Source organism: Cyanistes caeruleus, chromosome 8, assembly GCF_971803275.1.
Source record: "Cyanistes caeruleus chromosome 8, bCyaCae1.hap1.1, whole genome shotgun sequence".
Classification (NCBI taxonomy): domain Eukaryota; kingdom Metazoa; phylum Chordata; class Aves; order Passeriformes; family Paridae; genus Cyanistes; species Cyanistes caeruleus.
In genome coordinates, this window is record NC_141708.1 from 12,288,830 (window position 1) to 12,315,648 (window position 26,819).

Here is a 26,819-nt window from a genome sequence, read left to right on the forward strand (position 1 = left end):
ATAAGACACTCCACAGCTTTGAGAGAGCCCCCAAAAGCCCCAAGGGCTCCCCGATATTAAGCCTCAGGTCAGATATAGTGAAGTGAGGAAGGATTTTTCAGTTTTCCCTGCTCAAGAGCTGCTGGGGCAGCCCCACACCCCAGCCCATCACCCCACAGCTCTCTGAGGGACACACTCTGAGTGCCCACAGCCAGCACGGCCTGGCACGCCGCGGCTCGGGGGAGCACAGGGCACAAGCCGACTGCGTGGCCTGATGTTCAATGAGACCTGACAGGTCTCACCGAGGTCCACAGGCGGAGGAAGAGCCCGGGGCCCCCAAGCTGGCGACAGCGCCTCGGCTCTGCCCGGCCCCAGCGCGCCCGGGGCACGCGGGATTCAGCATCTGGATCATCTCCCAGCAGCTGGCACGGAGCCAAGGGCGTGAGCATCATCCCGTCTGCGGCAGCACCGCGCTGCTCCCAGTGCACTTTTACCCTGGCAGTGTGGCGGGGGAAGGGCGATGCACACGCATTCTTCACTTGTCACTCCCAGCCTTAGGCTATTTCTTTCTTTGCAATCACCTAAGGGTGAGGGGGAGTTGAAAAACATTACACTGACAGTGCTGTCGGAGCTGCGGATACAGGGCCTTCCGCTCCACGCCAAGCAAACCTTCTGGAATGGTTTGGACACGATAGGTAAACAGTGTTGGGCTTGCTCGGCAGGGAGACATTTGTATTTAGATGTTATAGATAAGTAGTGCATATTTGAGACATCTGAAAGTTATTATTCCAGGCAGTTTCTAAACAGAGAATCGCAGTCGCATAGCCCCTTAACTCCGAGCTGACAGGCAGGATAATGATTTAAATTATTGTTAAACATAGACTGTTTTAAGTGGATGGAATTCAACAACACAGTAGGTTTAGGGGTGTGGGGGTGTATTACAAAACACAACATTTCCAATTTCTGGAGCACCGAGCCACGGGAGCTTCTCTGCCAGCACCAAGCACTGCTCTTCATGCTATGGAAATGGCATCTGTAGAGATCCTCAAAAGGCGACATCACTAATCTGCCTTCTGGCTCATTACCACTCCCTCTAATTACAACAACTTTGATTAAGGGAAATGCCTTTATGAAAGCAAGACATAGCGTTTTTCAGCATGTAAAAGAGAGTTCGGCAGTGAATCATAAGTACTTTTTTATAATTCTTCTGACATATAAGTGATTTATGCTTTCTGGAGTTCAATAGGGTTATGTTTACTATGCCATCACTCTGTTTTTAGAATATGTTTTAGGAATATGCTGATTTGTTCTCCGTTATAAGGCATTTGAAGCTCAACTATTAGGTTGTATTAAATCAGTGTTCTACAGTTGTCTCATCTGTGAGAAGTCTGTTTTCCACTGTTTTCAGGCTGGGCTGGTTGGCTCCCCCAGGTCCCCTCCATGCTCAGCTGCCACCATCAGAGAATGCTTTTGGTCTCCACCATAAGCTGCTTTCTGACATGCCAAAGGTTAAGTGTGACAACAAACACTGGCTACACACTGCAGCCTTTACACAGGCAAAGCTCCAGCAAAAACAAGCCCATCTCTTATGGGGAAAGCAGAAAGGGAAGGAGGAATTAATTCCTTGCCTTATTCATCATCTGATTGTATTTTTGTGTCATGAGCAAGCTCCCAGGTACCTCAAACCTACAGCATCCTCATTTCCCAGATGGATAATTCACAGTAACGCAGACAAGAGGGTCTCATCTCTGCTCCCAGCATGAAGATGCAATTGGACCTAAAACAAAAGCAATCTCACCTTGCCACTTAAGGGAAATTACATGATTGATTAAAAATGGATGAGCCTCACAAAGGCCACCCATTCTGCTCAGTGTGCCAGCATCTTATCCTAATTCTCCTCACCAATAAAGCCTAGAATTGTTTGGAAACTTTAGGGGAAACTGAATTCATTCACCTAAGCTTCAACAACTGCTGTGTCCAGCAGGGCAGCAGAAGCTCAGCTCAGCCTTTGGCATGTGCAACATACAATACACAATCAAACCATAAAACGATACCTTGGGTCTCTGCCAGAAACGCACTCACAAGGCACATGAGTCAAACCCAGGTGAGGCACTTCTGTCAGACCTGCAGCTTGGCTTGCCCACTTTAGCTTGTGAGGAGTCCAAAACCTGAAGAGGAGTTGAAACCCACAGTCCCCATCAGGGAGAAAAGCAATATCTCCATCCTGCAAAATGAAGGCACTTGTGAGATATGCCTCAAGAAAATGAGTAATCTGAGCCAGAATAAGGAGCTGAATCTTTTACCACTAAAACTAAGGATGGCTTTTTGTCCCTCCCCGCTAAGCACTAGTTATTGATCTGATGAACTCACACCAGTGTGTAAAGGCTTTCTCCTACAGGCAGTGCTTGGTTGCTTTTTCTGCACAATTAAATCCTGATAAATATTCTTCCCTCATAAAAATAGTGGACCTATCTCTCTCTGGGCATTGTTTTTCTCTTTTCATGTTTAAAAAATAAAATATCCACAGAGCTTGAAAGGAAACAAACAAGCAAACAAAAACTCCAAGCGGGTATTAAAGTTACCAGTGCCCTATTTGAAGAGCCCAAGAGAAACAAAAAAGGAAACTGCAGCCATCAACAGAACCTATGGAAATGCTTCCTTAGCTCTCAAGCTGGACATTGAATTTGTGCAGTGACAAACCCCACAGGGCCAGCTCCAGGATCTCGCCTGCTCCTTCCTGCAGCTCCTGCTCACTGACAGCACAGCATTCAGAACAAGGAGAGGTACAAAGGCAAGTGGAAGCAGGATTTCCTCCTGCCAGAGGATAGAGGAAAGGGAAGCCTCCTCGTGCCTCCAAACCCCTCCTGGCCACAGCCCAGCCCAACAAAACAGACTGATAGCATTTCACCAAAAATCCACCCCTTCAATAGGCAGTCCAAGCAGTCCTGGCCTCTATACATCACACTGAGAGACAAAGATGTATTGGAGATAATAACTTAATTTTAAGGGTCCCAAAGAGAGTATTTTGCACTTATTTTTCATTCTGATGTACTTTTAGTAACTTCAGATAAGCAACTAATTTAAATAGTCCACTCCAAAAGGATTCCAAACCCATCTATGTGAAACATCTCAGGGCAGTCTGCTTTGGCAGAAGATCTAAACACAGTAGTGCTTAGATAGGATAGTTTAAAAAACTCATTACCTAATTCTCATGTCCTGGCATATGCTGATAAAGCCTGTGAACACATCCTCACCTGTGAACCAAGATTTCTTAGTTTCTAGAGTAATAAATCCTCATGGGTTCTGTAGTCTTTATGCTGCAGAGCCAGCGTGGACTCGACTCCCTAATGATGGGAAACTGCATCACTAGAACTGCTGTGGGATATCCTCTGGTGTCACCTTTTCCACCTGTGGCATCAAATACCGGAACAATAGACAGGTCTGCAGACAAAATTACTGCAGCTTCCACTGCTCTGCTCCACCTCAGTCAGAAAAAGGATATTAAATATGGACGCAGGGTTGCAATCAGCCTTTCTGAGGAAATAATAACCTGGGAAATTCTGACTCATGCTGATTTGTGATCAAGGACTGTGACTGAGATACCAAAAAAAGGAATTGAATCAGATTTTCATGGCTGTGTCAGAATGAATTAATTCTCATCATATAACTGGAAAAGATTTAACATCACAGAAGCATTTTTAGAATGACAGGAGGATATGGAAGCTGTGGTAAAGAAGAAAACATGATTATTGTTCTGTACAGACTGACTGAGGGAAGATAAAAAAGAACTAAATATACCATAAAATAATAGCTTGGCAAAGAGCTGCCAACAGGAACTCCTGAGGAGGGGACAGCAGTTGCAAACATCTGGCACTGCTGGCTGCAAAAACATCCCAGACAATGCTTGTGACGGAATAACCAGCAGTGATACATCTCCAGGAGAGATGGCAAAGTTATCTTTAAGTCTACCCCAGGACAGTCTGAGAATCTCCTTGCAGTCACTGCTGATTTTCACACTTCAGCTAAAGATATAAGAGGTGGCCGCCTGGCCTTCGCCAGTGGCCACCATTCACCCCATGTCTGTCTCAGAGAGGGGTTAAGATTATTTTTTTTTCTCACTTTTCTGGTTGTCAGCAAAACTCCTAAAGTAAATCAGATCTCACTCTGAATCTAGCTAAACCAGAATCAGGCTATTTCAATTCCAAATGCTTGCCCATAGCAACTATTCAGGTTAGCATAGCTAGTTCTTTTTGAAGTCACATTTGCTATTAATTTGAATTCGTTTTCTAGGTTGTCCATTGAAACGAAACCCTCTGCCGGAAAAATAACAGCACTCAGTATGTATTTTTGGGATGGTTGCTTGGGGTTTTTTCCTCAGCCAAGCAACCTAGAGATGCTACTAAGTGGAAGATTAGACTCTCAACTCAACAGACAGGAGTTAATCTGGCAGCAAATTCCACAGATACAGATGGAGGAGAATGAAATCCCACAGACACAGATGGAGGAGAATGAAATCCCACTGCAAAGCACAAAGTAATATCTCTCATCTCTCCTCATTCAGACTTCTCACCTTCATCCAAATAAACTCTTCAATACTTAGTTCTGTCAAAACTTATTAGCAAAAAGATTTCTATAATAAATTAATTATATGATGGAAGAACCATTGCATGAAGAGGAACAGGTGTTATCAAGAGCAGAACTAAGAACCATCAATCTAATTCAGGATGTAAGAAACAAATCTGACTCAGATTCTTTGTCCAGTGTTGTTTTCTCCTGTATCTTCATGATCCCTGTGATAGAGACTGTCAGTAGTATGGGTTTGACCTGATAAAAGAGCTCACTTATCTTCAGGGAACATGCCAGACATTCATGGTGACACATACAAAATAATTCAAACATACCTAACACCCTGTGCTGTCCAGATAAAGGTGAGGGGGAAGAAAGGAAACCAAAGCCTATGGCTAATGAATTCCAGCACAAAGACAAAATGAGCCACTGGTGTCAGTGGAGAAACCAAGCAAGAAAAGGACGGTATCTTGGCCACTGGGTTGTCCTTGCCTTCCCCATCAATATAACCTGATCTCTCTTTGCCAAACCTGTCTTTCAGACAGCAGTTCACCCTGTTTCCATGCTTGCATTTTCCTGCTTCCCTACCTCAGGCATCTGGACCCTTTCTTAAACCTTCCTGCACAGAAACCAGACCTGTTTTCCAAGAAAATCAAGCACAGCCTGAAGGCAAGTTTTCTACTTCCCCTCCAATTTCAACAGTGCATTCAGCCCCTCCTACTCATGTTCTCTCTCTTCCTCCTCCTCCTCCTCAAGGTCTTTGCTGCCCAGAAAAAACATTAAGCACAGAGGCTAATCCCTGCATAACCATTGATTACTGATTAACCACAGACCACAGGTTTTGACCTAGCAAGCCCTGCACAGAACCCAGTAACAAGCAGATGGCAAAGAAAAGGATCCAGCAAAGCACTTAAGCACATGGCTATCTTTAGGAATGTGAAATAACATATTTATTCAAGTGTACACCTGATTTCTAGCATATCACATAACTACATACACATGGAGGTGGGTAGGGAATTTACCATCCTGTTGAATTTGGGCCCTGCAGCCTATGCAGTCCTCTTTTCTGAGCACCTGAGAATGGGTTCCAAATGCCCAGCTGGAAAATACACACCTTTAAAAATACAGTACTACTTGAGTGGCTCCTATTGAATTTTCCCTCCACCATCTTTCATCCTTTAGCTTGCCAACATAGAGCACCCTCTGCCTCACCATCAGATTGTCACTTTGACTTTTCATATCTTGTCTGATTTTGTGGAGCACTGATCTTTTAGGTATCACATCCAAAACTGCAGCACTAGAAATTATCATTAAAATAGTCATAATAGTGATCATGGCTCAAAACCAAATTATTTATGTATTTCTCTTGAGTGCACAATTACGCTGAGTTGAAATTGTGGGTCCCTGCAGCTCCACAGTGAAACTCTCATTAGTTCAGTTTTCTTTCCTACTATCTCTAGCTTTGATCTACATTGTGAGGCCAATTTCCATCCACCTAGCCAAGGGGTGTTATAGACAAGATCCTAAGACTCTACCATGGCAGGAATAAAGAAATAAAAATGCATTTTGACAAAGGCAGGCAGTGTGAAAGCTCACCTCTGACATGAGCATACACATTTCAGTGTATGGACACGTTGAATCAGATCTCTCTAGAATAGACAGGGCTACAAACAGGGGGAGAAACCAAAAGGCCCAGTGTTTTTGTCAGAAAGATGCTTTCACACAAGCCCTGCTGGGATAACAGAGCGGATTGCTGATGTCTGGGAAGGGCTCAGGAGATGGATGGCTGCTGCCTACAAACACCAGAGAGAGCAACTAAAATCAACCAGGGAAACACCACTGAAGAACGAGGAGGAAATGAAAATGCCTTCAGAAACATATTTAACAAATTGTCACCAGTCTCCTGGTTCAAGTGAACACCTATGGGGCTCAGAGGCGCTGGGGTCCTCTGGCCTTGGCCAGGCAAAGAGGGAACACTCTGCATTAAAGATTTTAGAAGCTTCAGATCTTTCCTTGCAAGTGGTGCAGTATTTATTGGCATAGCACCAGCATGAGAATAGGATTATTGGATTTGAAAGGCTTTTTCCCTGGAGTGGTCTTTATCCTCTTAAAAAGATAGAGCAATTAAACATTTTTTTTTTTCCTGAAGAGAATTAATCGTCTGTGAACAGTCACACTGGTAGCCAGATGCATCACAAGAGATTTTCATCTTCTTAAACGCATAGTCAGTGGATAGCAATCTGTTTTATCAATCTTTTCATCCCTAGCTACAAACCAAAAATTTTCCAATCCCAAATAACTTTAATTTCTAAATCTAATATGAGCAGATGGAATGGAATTTAAAGAATAAAAGAATTTGTAAAGGCCTTTAACATCAAAACGATGCTAATGTCTGAGAATCAAAACTTGTAACTGGACATTATGTTCTAGCCAATAGAAATGGAATGTTTTGTATAAATTTCACAAAGTTCTGCCAACACTACCCTGCTAAAATTTCCAAGAAAACAGGAGGAAGCAGTTACCTAGTGTATGTCTATTCAAGGTATGATATTTTGGTATCACCAAAAACCACAACAGAGGGGAAACATGTAAAAATTATTGTCAGAACGTAGTTATGAAAATGCAGTTAAGAGAGCATCATAGAAAAATGCAAGATTGAAATTTTCCTAAATGTCGGAGTAGGAAAGAGGAGTCCAGGCTCTCACTGAGCACAGCACCTTGCAGGATCAGCTGCATCACAAGCAGACCTGATGTAACATCTGCACTGGGACTGGAAGTGGATTTTCTACACAAGTAGAAAACCTTTAGAAAAGAAGCAGTAGCTCAGCATGACTAAAAATGACCTAGTGAACAGTATCCCTGCCCATGCCAGTGGGATTGGAACTAGGTGATCTTTAAGGTCCCTTCAAACCCAAACCATTCTATGATTCTGTGAAGAAGGTCTGGCTCAAAACAGAACAGCTTCAAAAATCAGCATAGTCAAAATGTTTTGTTTTCTTCAGGATAAACCAGACAAGGTCTGGAGGAGCTTCCACTGCTCAGTGTTTGGCCAAAAAAAAAGAGATGAGTGAGCAAAAACCCAGGGCTAGACTCTGCTCACAGTGTAAACTCACAGTGACTCCAGAGGTAGCTACAAGTTTAGGCTGGCAAAACCGAGAGCAAAGTTGGGCTATAGGTAAGGGCTTCTATACTGAGCTCAACAACAACAATTCTGCTTATGCAGTTTGTGGAAAAAAAAACAAAACAAAACCAAACCAGAAGGAGACTGGACTACAGAGCAACCTCACTTTTAGCTCTGTTGCTGATATGGATGGAAAATCCAATTTTATTTTATTAAAGATGTTAAACTTTTTTTAATAACTCAGACACCTACAGGGATAACAAATTCACATCCTCTGTACAGTAAATTGCATATTCAGCAGCTGTGAGGCCAATTAGACATTGAAATGACAAAGTGCTGTCTCAGGCCAGCAGAGATACACTGCACAGAGACAGTGGTTTTATCCTACCAGCAGTATTTAGCTGTCATTTGTCATACAGGCTTAGGGGAAAGGGCCTCCACAGCTGGAACAGCTACAATAGCTGAAATTGCAATATTAGCACAATAAGTTATTATACTTTTATCAGATCACTCAATTCACATCCAAAACTTACCCCCAACTCCAAATGCACTCTTTTTGTCAAGCTATAGCTTTATGAATGAAGAGGAATTAGCTTTCAGCATTACAGCCTAAGGTTTGAACAGTTCAAACTATTTGGCTGAATTGAGAAAGGTATTAAGAAATCTGCCAAGATTAATTTCCTCTCCCAGCATATTCTCTTTCCCTTTTTTTTTTTTTTAAGGCACCTATTACTTACAGATTTTAAAAAAGGAACTATATTAGACAAACTAAGTAAAATGCAATTATATGTGGTATTAAGTATCAGTTAATAGAGTGCATTTAAAAAAAAAGCAGTATAGATATCCTAATGGTTTAAATCAGAAAGCTAAAATCTTTGCTAATTTAAGGAATTCTTTGAAATGTCTCTCAAAAGAATACATTTTTCCACTAGTGGTGGATTATTATTCTCTAAGGCCCTGTCCATGCTAGAAATGTCTGTAACTAACTATACCTGTGTAATAAATTCAGTATACATACAATTGTTCAAGTAGTTAATACCTTTAGTAGAAGTAAAAGAAAGTCAAAAGCTTTTTAATTGGAACCACTCTTTCCAGAATCTACTTTGCACACTTCCAATACAAAGTAAAGGCAAGATAAACTTGCCTTGGTAAACCAGCAACATTTACCTCCTTAGAGCAACGGCCAAATCAATCCTCACAACAGATATTTAATGTGAAGACTCCACTTTTTTTTTGTTAACATAGGGGCCTATCTTTACAGTGTCATTATCTGAACTACAATATACCCATAATATAAACACCACTGACAACTGTCAGAGTTTTCATATTTCCTTGGGTTTTTATGGGTAAAGTGACCCTTCTTGCCTGTGTTAAGAAAAATATTACAGCTTACCAGAACTAAAGAAACTTTATAGCACAGAATTTTTTTTTCCACTGGTCATTCTGTCCTGTAGCAGTCTTTTTTTCTTCTCAGTGTGGGCAATAAAAGCCAGACTATTCCCTTTCAAGTTTATTCCTACCCAGGTACCTTACTCTCCTGATGCTGATGAGATTTTATGGTTATAAAGTGCCCTGTAGCACATTATGTGTCAGATTTTGTCCCTTCTGTGCACCCGTGGCAATGCTTTCCCCTCCAAGAGTTCCTGCTAAGGCAAAGGTGCTGCAGGTGAAATCAACAGGTTATCCGAGGTGCAAAGCTGAGGAAATAATGGCAACCTCTGTACAACTTTGTAATTCAACACCTCCTCCAGACCCAGTGAAGCCTGAAATGCTGACCCCTCAGAGACTTCATTTCACTTAGAATCTGCCTGTTCTGACTTATTTGGTGTTTGCCATTTGCTGCTCAGCCCAAACCCCCCGTGTGAACCGCGAGGGCAGGTGGACTCTGCCTTCCCCAGCTCATGGGCACAAAATCTCCACTGCTGGCAGTCAAACACAAAGAGAAGAAAAAATCCCCCACTGCATTCACACAGCCAAGAGGAGCTCTGGATTGCTTGGAAGTGCTGTGTGCAGCAGCCTCCTCATCACAGACTAGACAGGCAGACCTGGAGGACACACAAACCCTCAAGCACAAGGAGCTGCCTGGGTCCAAGGGCAAACTTTTGGGTGCCTACTGCATCTGGAAAAACATTTCCCTCCAGAGGTGCTAATGCAAAGCAGGAATTAATTAACATGGCAAGAGATGAGTTATTTATTAAACTGTTTTCACAGTTTCAGCTGTGTTAGAGAGCTTCCTGCAGCTGCCATAGAGACAACAGCTACAGACAATAAAACTTTATGAGCAATTTTAATTCTCTCTCCCCTTAGGAGATGGGGAAAAACAAAGACAACTGACTGTTTGCAGGTCTTGTGTATCTTGCCTTCATTAAGTAGGACTCTGTTTAAGCACTTACACTTTTCCATCAGATAGTCACAGACTTCCACAAAAAGGATTAATTGTTTATAGCTTCCACTTTCAACAATACCCTATAAAAATACACTGCAGTCATATCTGATTATCCAATTTTGTTTAGTGCAAAGCACTCTCGGCACATCAGTCTGCTTATTTGCACATGTCAGAATAGCAACAAAATGGATTCCCGTGGGCAATGGAAAATAAGCTTTGCACTTGGAAAATAAAATAGTAATAACCACACAGTAAAACTGCAGATGCATGCAATAAATTAGATTTATCATCAGTTTTATACCATTAACACCTGAAATTTGCCCATAAATCTACCTCATTTAAGTCTTATTTAATGTTTCTTCTAAAGGCAGCCAGAAGCTAGAGATTCAAACTACGTAAGAACTGACAGGCATGAAGAAAGAAAAACATTTGTTTTCTTGCACATACAAAATGTGCAACTTCCTTGTCAAAGAGACACCAGCTTGAGGCACAAGATGGGTACATTTCCATCCAGGATCAGCTCATATTTTGACTTACTTTGCAAATATAAAACAATAAGAAGCTAGGAAGAGGATCTGGTGAAAGAAGAGATTTCTCAAATATCTAATACCATATACAGAACTTCCATTTAATTCTTCTAGGATCTGTACATATATTTATGACTGAAATATATACTTATACTATATATGCTCTACTTCAGGTAAATCTAATATGTACATTCAATACACATGCACTTAAATTTTTCTCATCTTGAAAGGTCTTACTAGTTTTTCCACATATTTTATATTTACAAGATGTAGTGAGACTTAGCTTTTAACAGGTGCCTTTCAGTGTGCCAATCTAAATAAAATTATCTTTGATTTTCAAAGCCTGTGCTGGTAAAAGACCAAGAATACTCTGAAATACTGCATGAATGAAAATACTAATGGATGGGAGAAGAGTGTGAAGAGTAATAAAGAGTAAAGGGGTGTGATTGCTGATCATACTAGCAAAGAATGGGACCAAGGAAAATGAGCAGGCTGTAACTCACATTACCCTACTGGAAACACAGGATGAGTAGTGAGGTATGCTGGAATCATAACAGTTTTGCAGCCCCATTTTTCTGTACTTCTAGAGCACCTGCATTGTGCTTTGAAAGAAAAGACACTAGCTGTTAGGACTAGATGATCTTCATAGGGCCGTTCCCTGCATCTGAAATGCTGTGCTGCAGTGTCACTGCCTAAGAAAAAAGGTGATTTTCAAAAAGAAAAGAAAAAATAAAATAGTGATTTTCAAAAAAAGCACCATATAGAAGAGGCAAATCTGTAATCTCCCACCAAAGGTAAAGGAAAATGCTGAGAACAGTCATCATGCTGTACTACACACGTGACTGAGGGTAGTTACCAACCTTGCTGTCCTGCAGTGAATCCATGGAAAGTGCAAGTGCCAGGCTCAAGCCCAATGCCTGAAAGAAGCAGGTTAGTATGAGACACCACTTGGTTCCCATGAGCTGCCATCCTTCACGGCTCTGAAGACTCCAGAATTTAAACAGCTGGGCCTCCTCTTTTTTTGATGCTTCATTATAGCAGCAAGGCAGCAGATTGCTTATATTCCATTTTTCTCGGACTCTTTTTTAAAAGTGCGAATGAGCATGTGTGTATGTTGAAGTGGTAACATAAGGACAAGCCACATTTTTAGTAAATATTACTTTAAATTACCCTGGAATGTAAAAGTGCACTTGTGCAAAACTAGCTGCCCAAAAAGGAAAGCAGAGCTGTAAACCATCCTGCCTGCAAGTTGAGCATGTCAGCAGGAGAGTCACTGTATAAGGGCATGTTTACAGGTCATGTAAGCCTACACCTACACTGAAAGTCATGCCCTAAAACACAGAACATGCATGCACTCCATTGCCACAGAATCTCTATGTCAGCCCTTATTTTGACAGAAAACCAGCTGAGACCCTGTGGTCAGAGGAGACCAGATTCCTGGGTGAATTTAAGCCTTTCCATCTCCATAATGTGGGTAGAGTAGAGCAAGGAGCAGCCTCTCACCTGTGAGAGCACTGTGAACCTCATCACTGAAGCCACCTCAAGGTGGATTTGAACCAGTCCCTCCTTTTGAATCACTCCAGCAGTGACAGGCAAACATGGTCCCAGCTCAGTTCCAGCTCCCCTTGGCTGAGGTGCAGTGGGCCATGCAAGTCTTTTTCACCTGGTTAACTTCAAAATCCAGCTGGAAAAGAAGCTGCTTAAACAGCTCTGCCTTTGAACATACAGCAAGGACAATCAGACCCAGGAACATCTGTGACAGTCACATACACCTGTGCAGTGACAGCAGTACTGACACAAGGGTAATTGTCAGTAAGGCTGATGCTGTGGGTAAAGCCATAAGCAGAAGGAAATGAAAAATTAAGGTACAAACCAGCTGGTTTTTAGTGATGCCAGAATGTTGTGCAAAGCCTGTGATGCAGATAGAGAGAGAGGCAGGACTGAGCTGGGTAACAAGGCTGATGGCAGGTGACACCTTTTGCTCTGGCAAGTCATCTAACTCTCACAGGCTTTCGGCCCCTCTTCATTCAAGTCTTTATTAGATCTGTAAGACAGGAACACTGTCACTAGCCTTAGTCATTACCCTGTTTTACTGAGTTCCTTATTTGGGCTGGAAGTGATTTGACCGTGTAATGCAGATAAGCAAAATTAAAATGTGCAGTTTTGGATGTTGTTACTTCTGGGAACAAAAATGCACACTGTCCATTTCCCTGCAGAGCTGGGATCTTGCAGTGACATGAGACATACTCCTGCAGGTCCTTCCTTTGGCAAGTCTCAGTTTGGAAGTGAAGTTACATTATGGGGAGTGGGGAGGGAGTAATTATGTAAAAAACAGAAAGATGCCAGAAATTGTAAAGTTTTTGATCTGATTCTTACACATAAAAGCAAATGGAGACTGTGCAGAGGTGCTGTTTGACCCTGTAATCCTACAAGCATTGAGAAAACAGTGAGACTTAAGAACAAGGAACATATTTGGGGTTAGGGGGCAATAAATCACTGAACTGGAATCTGAAATGCTAGGCTCTTCTGTTCAACATACCACTCCAGCATCCCCAGCCTCCATCAGATGCCCTGCATGCCATACCAGGCTGAATTCGACCATATGTTTGTAGCTAAGCTATGAAATTCATTTGTCAAGTCCCGGGAGTTTTTGGCAAGTTATCCTGTGCTACATGTGTGGTCTGCTACACTAGAGGAGGCATGCAGAGCAGAGTAACGGGAATGTCTATAGGATCCGGCGCAACACAGTTGATGATTTCCCTTCTCCAACTTTTAGTGCTGTTTAATAATGAATGGAGATGGAGAGAACTCGCGTGGAAGCCGTTTCAGCAGTTTCAGGATTAAAGCCTGCTGAAGGCTGCTGGAACAATCTATAAATACATTTCTGAGCTCCACGCCAACTGTGTAAACTCAGAAGCTGCCTGCTTCATTCAGGGACTTCATACCCACCAAAGAGTCGGGAGCCACTTGGACTAGAGGTAAGTCAGTGGCTGGCAGAAGTCACATTTTCCTTGTGAAAGGGGATGTGGAAGATGCTAGGACAATGCAGGGGAAGATGACAAATAGGAAATGATTTCTCGAGCATTTTGAAAGGAAACACATAATCCAAAGTTATAGGCACTCATTAATCAGGCAGAGTAGTCCTGAGGAGCCAAATCTCACAAGAACAGCCGTAGGACTTTGAGTCATTTGTAAGCTCTTCCTAACTGAACCCTTGGCATGACATTTGCCCAAATTCTCCATCCCAATTCAAATATCACCACCTTGGCCTATGAACAGTTGCCTAGTGGCTCTGATTCAAGTTGATTCACAACAAAAGATAAATCTTTCTGCACCTAAAAAAAGAAAAAGCTGCTGAGAAATTCTTCAATTCCTCTGCCTTGTGCAATCCCGGGCCAGGAGTTTTTGCAACAAGGTCATTCTCATTTCTTCATCTCCGGAACATACGTCCCTCTTTCCTGCTGTGCTGATTGCTGTGGGTAGGCCTGCCACCATATTTTTTTTTAATACAGCACAGAATGCTAAAAGGAGGCAGAGCTGTCAGAAAGAAGTTTAATTGAAGTTTTTATTATATAGCATGAATAAAGCATGATATACAGCATGAAGCTGACACTTTAACAGAGATTAACAGGCTGCATGGCAGGAAAAATCTCTCTCAGCCTCAGATCATCTCATCTTCAGAAGGAACTTCAGCTCTTGAAGGTACCATCTAACCTTTTCCATGGTGAAAAAAGGCCCATTAAACTATTGTTACATGGAGAAGTGCTGCAATTTGCCTCCCAGTGACAATACAAAGTATACTCTAGGGCTGTGTGCTGACATTCCTGGTTCCCCAGCAGTGCTGCTGCCCTTCAGACTTTTGAGATTCTTTTCAGCTCCTCTCAGATGTATAAACTCAAATAGCCCAAACCTTGACAGCCTGCACATCGGGGACTGAGTCCTCATGAATGCCAAACTATCTCCATTTCAACTGAGGATGGCTGAAGACACAGGCACTCAGCACTCCTCATCCTCCAATCCCAACTGTATATCCAAACGTCAGGCTCCAGAGGGCAAATCAAACTCCTCTGTGAAAGCAACATCCTGGAAAAACCAGCCACAGATTCTCTCAGATAATTTGGAAGATGGCCATGTTTCAAACCTGTCCATTAAACCTGACAGAAAATCAAAATAGTGCCAACCAGGAAGGACTTAACCATAGCACATAAAATGCACTTCCCCACAGTGGCACAGGGAAAGCACAAGATGATATAAAAAATCAAGTCTTACAAGGTACATGACACACTCCAGGCTATTCTCTGATAGAGCTACACCTCTGAGCAGAAATCTACTTACTCAGAGAGGGCTTCTAGTGCTATATTGTAGCAGCTGTTTCCCACCTCCCACTGATGTTGTATATACATGCTCAGTGTCAAACACCCACTGATCCAGGCTGAGGTCCTGAGATGCTCTGGGGAGGAACGACAGCTGTTTCCTTGTACTTGTCCCAGCACAGAGAGGGGACAGGCAGTGTCAGGCTGGCCCTTTGTCAGGGATGGCTTGGACCTAGGTACTCACCTAAGAGCTGCACTCCGCGGGTGAGCCCATAGACATCGATCAAGGCCCAGAGGGGCTCTGCCGTCCTCACACCGCTGAAGAAGAGCATTGCAGCAGAGTCATTCACCCGGTAGAAAACCCGTCCCTTCTTGTCCACCCAGAAGGCTATGATGTTTCCTTCATTTGCAAACTCTTCTGGCAGAGCTTTGGCCCAAAACCCGCTTTGGGAAACCAAGTCAGGGCACGCGTACTTTGGCAGAGTGTCAGGGTTAATCCTCGATGGATCCTTGGAAGTAAAGCCGAGTCGAAGAGCCCCACTCCAGCAACACTGCTTTTTAGTGATCTGCAAAGACAACAGCAGCAATGACAGCACTGGACACTTGAACATCAGCTTACACACTAAAGGCTTTATGCATTGAACACTGGTGGCCAGTGAGCAGAAAACCCCACCAGATTTAGGAAACATTTTACTCATCAAACACTGCTGTAGCTTTTTCAGCTGCACACAGCAATGTTGCTGCACACTTAGGATACAGTGCCCGTATTTAAAACCAAATAAATCAAATTAAATCTATGTGGATAGGTGAAATTTAATTACAGCTGCACGATGATTCATTTCTATTTCTAGGGTAATTCCTTTTGACCTAAGAATAACCCGCTCACAAAATGTGCCCAAAATGGCCACAAGACCTTTTATCTCAGCAGAGCTCTTCTCACATTGTGCTCAGGTGTTGGGGTCTCTCATGACCTGAGAGAAAAGCTCCAGAATCACAGTTACCACCACACAGTTTTCTGGGTTTCTCAGGCAAGTAAAAGACAGTCTTTCCCTTGTTTAACTTCTCATATTGGATGACATATTGAAATCACAGCCTTGCAGCAGTGTGGGAAAGCATAATATAGAGTATTTGACTTTGTTAAATACAAAATTTTGAAGCAACAATAGATGTTCTCTTATGATTGGGAAAACCTACTTATTTCAGCTGTGAATGGTGTTTTGCAAAGTATGCTGTGCATAACTACACTTGACCTGTCAGTATGCAATTACTCAGTGCTATGGTTTTTGGAATGGTCATGTGTCATACCCATCCTTCTGCACATGACAGACAGCAGGACAAAGGATCACAGATACCTCCGGAGTCATCAGCTTCTACTCACAAGAGCTGAGCCCTGGGCAGTAGGGGATCTGTGGGAAGCAGGCAGCAGCTCCTAAACACATGTAGCACATTGAAAACACTACTCAGTTATAAGGTCTCTTTTTTTTCCCATGGAAGCAAGGAGTCTTCCAGAGTTAGTATGGTCCTCAGATGACGTCCTTGGTGTAGTTTTTACTCTCATTTTATTCTTTCAGTATGAACCTGCTAGGAATTGTTCCTCTCAAAGGGGTTCAGCCTGCCAGCTGTCCAGACTTTGACATGAAAGATCTAAGAATGCTGGATCTAACCCTGATGTGGAGCCAAGACACTTCCTGCATGCCAGTTGACACACAATCATGCTATCTGTTCACACTTTGAACCTGCAGCAAACACAAGAGCACTTGAGATAGTTGTCTTCCATCAATGCCTCGGCAGCCTCAAGCAATTCCACTGCTGGCCACAGAACAAGAGCAGAAACATGGATAGGTACCACCTACCAGATATCACACAAAACTCGTTGTCTTTCTGTAATTTCATGCTCTGCCAAAGCACTAATGGCTTGGATGTATGGCAATGACAGAGACTGAACTGTCCAGGACTGCAGGACTTTGTTCTCAAAAGCCTGGCAGCAGCATCACATGTACCAGCTTGGAAGAATAGAATTTTCACTAAAGAATTCTACAAGATGTTTTCTTGGACTTCTGAATTCCCTGCTAATCAAATTTGTAAATACTGTGCTTTTCTTTTACATATTCCTCTCCAAGGCAAATCTGGAACATGCACCCTTGGGGTCACAATAATCTTACAGCAAAGACATTGTTCAAAGCCTAGAGATTTCTATTTTATAATTAAAGTATCAGAAACAATAACTCAGAGCTCAGAAAAAAGTTATCAATGGACAATTTTTCAGTTAAGGAACAGGTGCTGCTCTTTATCCCTCCCTTCTCAGTCCATCCAGGCACCTTAACTGTTTACATGAAACATTTGAGCACTGACCTCAGTCCCAGGAACCATGGGAAGCTCCTGCTTGCAGGGTGGACACTGGCATGACACTAAAAAGGTCTGAAGCACATTTGCTATTTTACTTATATGTGTGTCCCCAGTAGAAGTGGGGTTAACAGGGTACACACACTACAAAACAGGGAAACACAATACACACGCTCCAAGAAGAAGCCTGGGTTATTTTTTGCAGCAAATTTACTTCAAGCCCTAAAAGCTTTTGGGTCTAAGATAAATATGGCCTCATTGTCATTTGTACAATTCAGTCTCTTGCCAATACTTCACAGCAATCACAGGCAGCATGAAGTAAATATTCATATGGTAATTGAGGCTGCACATGTTCCATGTATTAATCAGCACCTATAAACAGTTCTCAATACAGTCTGACCACAGGCAAACTAATATCCAAATTAAAATCACGTATAAAGCCTGCCAAGAATTAGACACAGCTGGACAAAAGATACACAGTTTTGCTAAAAAAGGCAACAGTTAATGATGGACCAAATTCTCCTTTCAGCAGCCACTCCTAGTAGAAAAGCTTGGGAGGTCCACCGGGTACCAGAAGGGGAGGAAAACACAGAATCAACATCCAAACTGCTAAACCATGGCTGCTTTCAGGTAGATGATATAAAAGCCATTCAGGCTCCTGATCTTTACTGCCTTATGCCATCTTTGAGAACTATACTTCCTAGCATTGCCCCAAACTACATGGAAGAAATCATACTGGAGCACTTGTCCCTGAGGCTGCTTGACAGCCATATTCCCACATTCCCAGGGCTGCAAAATAATGTCAGAATAAAACCTGAGATACAATAGCTAATAAACCAAATGAAAACTCCTTACTGCATTCCTCAATTTTCCAGAGGGAGTTTAGACTTTATAGGACCTGAATGACTGGGTTCATGGTTAGTCTGTGGCTGGTAAGAAGGTCTAAGATGCTGCTTTCCACAAGCACAAACAATAGCGAGGCAGTTACAGGATGGACTTATACAAAAGCAAGGATGTTTTCACATTTCATCCCTCCCTAGAGCACAAGGTCTGCTAAAGCCTGTTGATTATTCCCATGAGACCTTCCCATTGGAGTCAGCAGGAGCTCTGCTCATAAATCTCTTGTGCAGATTTGCATGCGTATCTGTCACATACGTTATGCAAGATAAAATCCCCAAATACACAGAGATAAACAAGTGTTAATTTCCAAAGGTAGCTACCTTGTTTCAAAATGAAGAAGAAATAACCCAGAACTTTTTCCTAAACCACTAAATCCACTCAAATCTTTGATAGTGTCTTCAAAAGTAAAATGCTGCTTTCACCTCCTCCCAGATTATTTGTCGCAGTCGCTTGTCCAAAGTGCTGGCCAACATGGGAAAAATCTCTTTGGGCAATGTAAGAGATTCCTGCTGGGCTTCCAGACTGGATAGAAGCAGTAAGAGCTCCATAGGAAGCACAACAAACTTGTAGTGGGGATTTTCTGTCTCTTGGCCTGAGCCTGAAATCACTGAAATCTCCTTGTATTTCCCAAAGCAGGCATGTCCCTCATTCCTTGCTCCTTTGCTGGCTGTGAGGGAAGAGGCAGGGAAGGTTGATACGCTGCTGTAGGACTCAGCACTCCAGGACCTCTAGAAATGGGCAACAACAGCAAGATCATTCTATCTGAGTATCTAGGTGCTGACAAACCTTCTGGAAAACTCCTTCTGCACAAGTGAAGGATTTGTAGTCAGATCATTCATGTGTGCCATGAACTAAAGTGGCCAAAGAAGATGACCTATTTCATGCCAATAAAGACGTGCAATCGGCTATGAACAGAAAAAAGCAGTCCCATAAGATAGAGGGCATAAAGATTGGAAAGTATCTGTAGATGAAGTTTCAAGGATCCCAAGCTCCTTAAGGTGCAGATAATCTGAAAAGTGTTTCAGTTCCTAAGGACATGGAGGAGTTTCTCCATCAGAAAGCAGCTCCTGGTGTTCATGGAGGCATGTTATCTTAGAGGAGCTGGATATTCCATGCCAGCTGCAGCATGGCATGGTACCAGAGGTACAAACTCCATCCTCCAGACTACCACAGACACAAAGAAAGGGAAATCAGCCTGTATCAGTGAAAAAAATGTGATCCCTGCAATGTTCTCTCCTCTGATCTTAATGCTACCAGGTGACTGAACAAAGCAGTCAGCAGACTGCCAGAAAGGTCCTTTTCTTAAACAGCAACAGTGATCACACTGACTGCTCCTTTCATCCTTTCCTCCAAACTCTTTTGTTTTTCCTGCCAAGCATGTGAGCAAGAACCTTCACTTCTAGTTCCTTTTTGACCTCTTATCTCCTGGCTTTCCAAGCAATCTCAATTTAGTCTGTTGTACTTGACTAACATCAACAGAAGCATTTTTGGAAGGTAGATTTCCCTTTTGTTCTGTTTCTACAGCAATATGCCCCTATGGCTCCAAGAACTACAGTGACAAAAGCAGAAGTACAAATGAAGGTTGCAGATCTTCAAGGCCAAGATCTGACTACTGTGCTTTTCAAGGAAGAGCTAAAGATCTCCTGCAAGCACCAAAGCCCGATACACCCCAGCATTCATTCCCAGCAGCTCCCATGGCAAAAAGGGAAGGTATCATTTACTCACCTTAAGCCTGACTTGTTCATAAATAACAATGGGCCTGTTGCTGAAGGTAATGGCATTGCAGAAGCTAGCCTGGCGCTTCACCGCCTTCTGTGTTGTGTCCATGATAATCTGGGACCCCTTCGTGTGAGGATGGAAAAGCAGAGGGCTGATGGATAGAGTTCCACATTGTGGGATGGGGAGACAGTGCTTCTGCTTGTGGTGGCATCTATGGGAGGAAGTCGAAAATGACCCACCAATGGAATCTGAAAGCAGAATGGAGAAAAAAGGGTTTCAAATCTACTGTGAGTAATACAGATAATTTTCAATGAAAGAAAAAAAAAGCAGACATACTTCAGATAGAAAAAAAAATTAGCCAAATCCTTAAATTGTAAACTGCTGAGGGATTTCAGAGCATCTTCAGCAATAAAAGGCTGCAAGGATACTGAAAATTCCTGTTTGGACAATCCAACAGCACAGAGCATGATATTAGGACTGCACCTCAGCACTGAAATCACAGGTCATCTTGAGGCCACAGACCAGGAGGGTATAAATGAATTGGTTCTAAAATTGGATCAAAGCCCTTGTGAAGTTGTTGTATTAAAGTGTCACACCTAGGGAACAATCTTCCCCTTCCAGAGGACTCTTACACAACTTGACCATTTCTCTCACACCTCCTTTGCAACAGCAGCTCCATTGATCTTTGCCTCCACGTGACTCTGAATGCCCTATCCACCCACACCATGTGCCAGCTCAGGCACACACATTGCTAATTTATACACAAGCACCACTCAGCACTGACTCACCTGGATCTCTCCTCCACTGATAAGAACCTCAGTTGAGATCCCACATGTCATGAAGGCATTGATCAGCATATCATGATTACAGTGGGGAAAGGTAAGAGGGAGAAAGGCTGTGAAGGATGGAAGAAATTACATCTTTCTCCACTCAAGACTCTACAGAAAGACTTGACACAGGATCAGCACAGCCACGACAGCAGTTTTGTTTCTGAACAAATGGACAGGCACGTTTCTTTATAACAGGGAGCCTGCAGCAGCTCCAGATCAAAACAACTACTCTGCTGAACACAAGTCATCTGCTTCCTATTCCTTGTGTGCACATACACACTACAGCATGCACACATGTTTGGGAGGATATACTCTTAAATTTGGAAACAGAGTACCAACAGAATACAGGACTATTCTGTGACAGATTGAAGGACGCTACAAAAGCAAATATGATCTTAAGAATGTGCCAGTTTGTGCTGTAGAGATGCATGACTAAACTGTACTCTTTACATACACAAACTATAGAAACTAAGTATCTATATTCTTCACACAAATTAACTGTTCACTGCTATGTATTTCTATAGCTACTATAAAATAATACTTACACCTCTAATGTAACACTTGATTGTGCGATAAAAAGTCCAGACCCTCTTCCTTACAACCTTTTGGGTAGTCTTAGCTTGTAGCTACACAAAGCTGTAACAGCACATCCTCAGACTGAGTGTGATTAACTATCAGCAGAACTTAAAATGCTGGCTTCTGATGAGAGCATTATAATTCAACTTCAGCAGCTGTCACTCTGGCCTTCTCATCTCCTTGATGGAATTTTTTTCCTCCCATTTTCAGCAACAGCACTCTTCCTTCAGAACAGAGCAGGTAGGTCATACAGCAGGGCTGTTACCTTTAAACACTTCCATTAATGCTTTATGTGACATATGAATCAACTGGGAGATTTTTGATGCTAAAAGTGATGTGGAATATGTCAGCTTACTTCTGTTCCTCACACATGCAGATGGAGAAATAAGGTGCAGAGTACTGAGGAAAAGTGGAAGTTAACCTGAGCAGGCAGGTCACAGAGGGAAACCTTTGGGAAGAACAGACTGCACGAAAGGGGACCTTCACAGGGGAAGGTCAGGGTGTAGAAGCTCACATGAGCCTGACCTTTTTCCTTTGGAAAGGTCACTGCTGACCTGTGGGGGAGCACCCTGGCTTTACCCACAGACCAGAGTAGGAGGTCAGAAGACAATACAAGCTGCAGCAGGCCCATGGACAGAATATTCTCAGGGTACTGCCTAAAACTGCCTAAAAGAGAGGTACTGCCTCTCAATTAAAGACTGTCACATGCCCAAAGAACAGGAGGTTGAACCCCTTCCAGCATCACTAGATTTTTCGGAAACTAGGTATGTTCTCTACTATCTCCCCTTTGAAACTGCTACCTTGTGACAAAAGTCACAAGAGCAAGATCATGCCTGTCTGAAAACAGCCTCTGTGCTGAAGGGCTGCAAGCCCAGAGGAGCACCACAGAACCCTGTACAGCTTTCCAGCTTCCATGCTGGGGGTCCCAAAGAACAGCAGCTGCTCACTCCTTAGGTTTGACTTCATCTCTCCATTCATGCCTGGTTATAGATGCTGTTTGAACTATTTCACTCAGCACCAGGTTTGAACCCTGAACCCAGCATTCCCAGAATATCATAAGCCCTGCCAAGACCATAGCAAAAGTGGTAAAGTACCACTTGCTCCCCTGAGCTGCAAGGTCATGGACTGGATCTTCTGAAACCTTTAAGCGAGCCAAGGTGAAGAAGATGCTAATATGAACCACACCACAACACAACTGAACTGCTCTGTCTTCAGTGTCCCACTCCTAAGTGCATCCTTTTAGGGGCCCTTTGGTAAAGCAGAGTATTTCCCCAAAGCTGGCACACTCCTCCTTCCCTGTGCCTTAGATGTCCCTGCTCTCCCAGATCTCAAGGTCTGACCAACATCCTGTATAGCACACACAAGGCAACGCTGTGAGTTCTCAGCTTAGGAAAATACAGCTCAAAGCCTGTTAGGGGTTTTCACCAGAAATGCACATGCTCTGCAAACATTACACATAATCTTGAAGGCATGGGATTTCTTAAATTCTGCAAGAAATGTCTGAATTTATTTTTTCTTTAATACATTTTTTCCAGTTGAAAATACCTCAATAGGCACTCATGAGAATATAGGAAAAAAACATTTCAGATTGAAAACTGACTGCAAGGTATTAAAGATAAATTTCTTATAGCATGTGAAATAAGTATCATTCAGAATTGAAAGAAAAATAAAACAAGACTTTAAAACAGAGGCCAAAGATTAACATGCAGTAGCAAATGGAAATGACATAACCTTATCTGCCTGGGGAGAAGGAGAGGCCTGGGATGGGGACAGAGGTACCTGTGCTGCAGGCAAGTGAAAGCGAAACAAGCAGGCATGGCAAGCACCACACTATGAATGGTGTGCTTTCATGAGTGTTTCAGAATTATTACTTTATCAGAAGAGGCTGACAGTGCTTTATCTGGCAGGTGGCCTTAATGGATAAGCACTTAAAGGGAAGGATCTTGAGAAGGAAGAAAAGGAAACCATATGTGGGTGTAGGGACAGGGACACCCACACAAGCGAAGCAGAAAAGGCCTGCCCTTGAAGGAGTCTCCACACAGCCTTTCCAAAGCTGGGTAGTTAGTAATAGCACAGGGAGAAAAAAAATCAACTGAGATGAATGCTTGCAAACCTTACCATTTCTTCAGCTGGACCCATACTTTTGAAAATTATCAGTGAAACACAGCATAACTAGTTACACTGATCATTTATATTCATTAATAATAAGCTCAGAAGAAGAAAACATATTGAAATTGTTATGCTAGGCTTTGCAAAAGGATTCTTAAAAGCACAACTTGAAATACAGTTTACTAAAAATAAACATTAGCTTAACACCAGTGGAAACTAGAAAGGGGGTGCAAACCTTGTTTTCTCACATGCAGCCTGACCCAGGGCACGTGCACAGGAGAACCATAAATTAATGCAAATCTTCACTGCCTTTAAAAACATGTTTGCTGTTCTTGAGGGAGTAAGTAATAATACATCTCCAGTCTACAGCCAGCTCTCCCTGGGCCTGTAGGATGGCAATGACCCTGTCAGATTGCTGTCACCACAGTAAAGTACTCATGTTTACATGGCAGGATGACCAAGAAGCCAAAGCAAAGCTTTGATCCTCCACAGGAAGAGACTATAACTTTGCAAGAGTTGGGGCATTCAATGATAGAAATGCAAAGGGTTAATTCTAGAGTGCTAAATCCAAATTAAGGAGCATTTTGGGTTAAACTTTAGTGAATTAGGGAAATATCTACAAGGTGGATCTCAGCCAGCCGGTCGGATCTAGCATTCCCATCCAAGACTCCAAAAGAAGTCAAAGCCAAAACATAACTTACTTTCATCTGTGCTATTTTAGAGGTGACAAGATGTATCAAGCGAGTAGGTTTGTGCACAGTGTAAGATTTTCCATTTACAACACAAGAGGCAGGTGAAGGCAAACCACATGCATATGAAAGGGGATAATACCAGTCCTATTTGTTTTTTTAACCTGAAATGCAAATTTGTCTAAGTTGTCTTTACAGTAAGAGATATGAGACAACAAGTGCGGTTTTACAGCATCTGTGAGAAACCTCCCTCTACCCAGTATAAAACTTGGGCAACAGAAGCTGGAGTTGTTTGCAGGATGATCTGCAATGGATACATCTTTCAAACCTGACAAGTGGTGGGAAGGAAGTGGTTCATTTTGTCAAGCCCTCAAAGTGAAGAAGCTGATTTTTCATTTCATAAAGAAAAGTGGAATGAGGGGAAGAGATGCAAAAAATGACAGCAAGAACAAAGGGCAGGAAAACAGGTGCAACAAGTAAAATTTTTAATAAATACATGCACAGCAAGACTTTGTTTGCCAGGGACAGAAGAGATAACTTCAAAGCTTCAGCACAGAAAGGAAAGGAGAAAGGCTGTGTCCTGGGGATGGCATAGAGGAAAGTTGGATCTGCAACTCACAATATCGTGCAGACTCACAGTACTGGTGTGTTTGAGGGCATCTGGGAGGATGGGCTGAGAGAGAGAGACACTGGCATTTCCTCTGTGTCTCTGCTCAGCTGGGATGTGCATTTTCTCTCTATCCCTTGCAGTGCTGTAGCTGAGGAGCAGAGATATGTCCTGTCCAACAGGATGCACAGAGACAGCAACCTCTGCAAGAACGCCAGGCAGTGACCTGCAGTGGGGCGTTTTTAGCAACACAGCTGAACACCTCAACTTAGGAGTCCCTGGTCAGAACCTGGATGTAAGGCTTTACAAAAGCTTGCCTGAAGACAGTGCTGAGGCTCTGACTATCAGTAAGAGTCAGGAGTGTGGCAACTTCTGTAAAGCTTGAAAAAAGCAGATAAAAGAGCTGAGGAGTAACACAAGAATAAGATCTCTTCTTCAGTTATAATAAGCCTGAGTTGTTTGTAATATTTTATTTTTTAAAAAGGCAAAATACTCAGAGCAAAAGTTTAGGCTGGGCAAAGTAGATAGATTTAAGTACTACAGATGAGAAGTGAATCTGTTAATTGACTACAGGAAGGATAAGGCTGAACTGATGTTTGTTGCTGAAATTACACAGAGAGATGAGAACATGTCTCTGTGCAGAAGTTAGAGAAGACTGCCAGATGAGGGCAGGAAAATGCAGGAGAGGCAGATGGAGAGGGCAGCAGGACAGGACTGAGCTGGGAAGGCAAACCCTCACACATACCATCTCCAGGAAGAGCAATCCAGATGATGGCTCTGTAAGCACTTAAAAAGTACCAAGGCTGACCAGGCCCTTTTCTTTGTTGAAGAATAACTGACACCAAGAAGAAAAGTGTGAATATAGTTCTATATATTGTATATCTATATACATGCACATCAGGCTGTTGAGAAGAACTCTCTTCCCCTTATAAATGAATTTTTAAATTTCATATTTTTGGCTACAATGCTGTGTAATCATTAATCATCTCCCGGTGCCTAATTAGGCACTGTTTATTCAGTGTCTTTCAGTCATTCACAAAAATTCAGTTACTCTTGTGACACACCAGAGGCCTCTGGCATCACTCCACTTCCCATGGATGCAGCCCACCCTTTCCAGGTCCCTCCTTGCCCTCTCCCCATGCAAATCCCCCCGAGCCCCTGCGGGCCATAAGCCCACTAAGCATGTAAGAACAGCAGAGCGTAAGTAAGCAGCCATATGCTCCCATCTGCCAGGTAAGGAGAGAGGGGGTGAGCAGCCCCGCCCGGAAGTTGCTGGGCAGAAGGAATTGCCTTGGGAGCTGCACCCCCGGGCTCCAGACAAATCCATGGAAAGGGATGCATCCCTGCATCAGCAGCAGCCACTCCTCCCTACAGTAGCTTCCAGCAGCTCCTCTGATCCACAGGCAGGAACAACTTGCATGTGCAATAATTATGTTTTTGACAGTGGGGAAGCATTTCTGACCTTATTTTCTTTGTACCTTGATGATGCATCTTTATTATTCTTACTATGGCTTACTAACTTATTATTGTAGGTTGATGCTGTGAGGAGGAAATCAGAAGATCAAAGTAAAAAAATCGTGCCATGGAAGCATCTAAGATTTCTTTCTTGATTTAGAACATTTTTGCTCTGCTGTGATCAGGTAGACTCTGTCAGCACTCTAATGAGAAATGTAATAATATATTTATGTCTTCTAACAAAAGAAAGCAAGTGTAGTTAGGTTTAGGGTCTAGGGATGTTTCAAAAACTCTGTTTATCCTTCTCTTGCAAAAGTGCAGTTTGGTAAACTCCTTTTCTAAATCTGATGTTTCAGGAGGAATAGAAACAGCCTGCCCAGAGTGATGGCTGATCTGTCTGTGCTGCAGATGGTGGGACATAAAGAAGAAAAAAACTCAGAACTTTCCATGCTCTGCCCTGTTGATAATCCTTATCTTCTCAAAGATAAGCTGATACACTATTGGCCACAAGATTACATATAATTTATAAGTAATGTTTGCTTTTCTGACTCACTGCATTAACAAACCCACTTCTTGTCATAGCTCCTTTTCCAGATGCTGCCCAGTTGGGATAAGCCATTGACCTCTCCCACCTACTGTAACTCCAGTTACTCATTTCTTTAGTATAGATCAGAACTATGCACAGAACGTGTTTTTGTT

At 42.7% G+C, this 26,819-nt stretch overlaps 1 protein-coding gene across 4 annotated transcripts in view; it reads right to left on the minus strand.

The window, feature by feature from the left end:
* Positions 1-26,819, minus strand: part of NEURL1 (neuralized E3 ubiquitin protein ligase 1) — a 154,269-nt gene that overhangs the window by 40,724 nt on the left and 86,726 nt on the right. For all 4 annotated transcript variants that reach the window (XM_086899445.1, XM_086899448.1, XM_086899446.1 and 1 more), the window contains 2 exons: positions 19,861-20,102; positions 15,137-15,458 (listed from right to left, as the gene is read on the minus strand). In XM_086899445.1, coding sequence (XP_086755571.1) covers positions 15,137-15,458; positions 19,861-20,102 — 564 coding nt within the window. The remainder of the gene's footprint in view (positions 1-15,136; positions 15,459-19,860; positions 20,103-26,819) is intronic.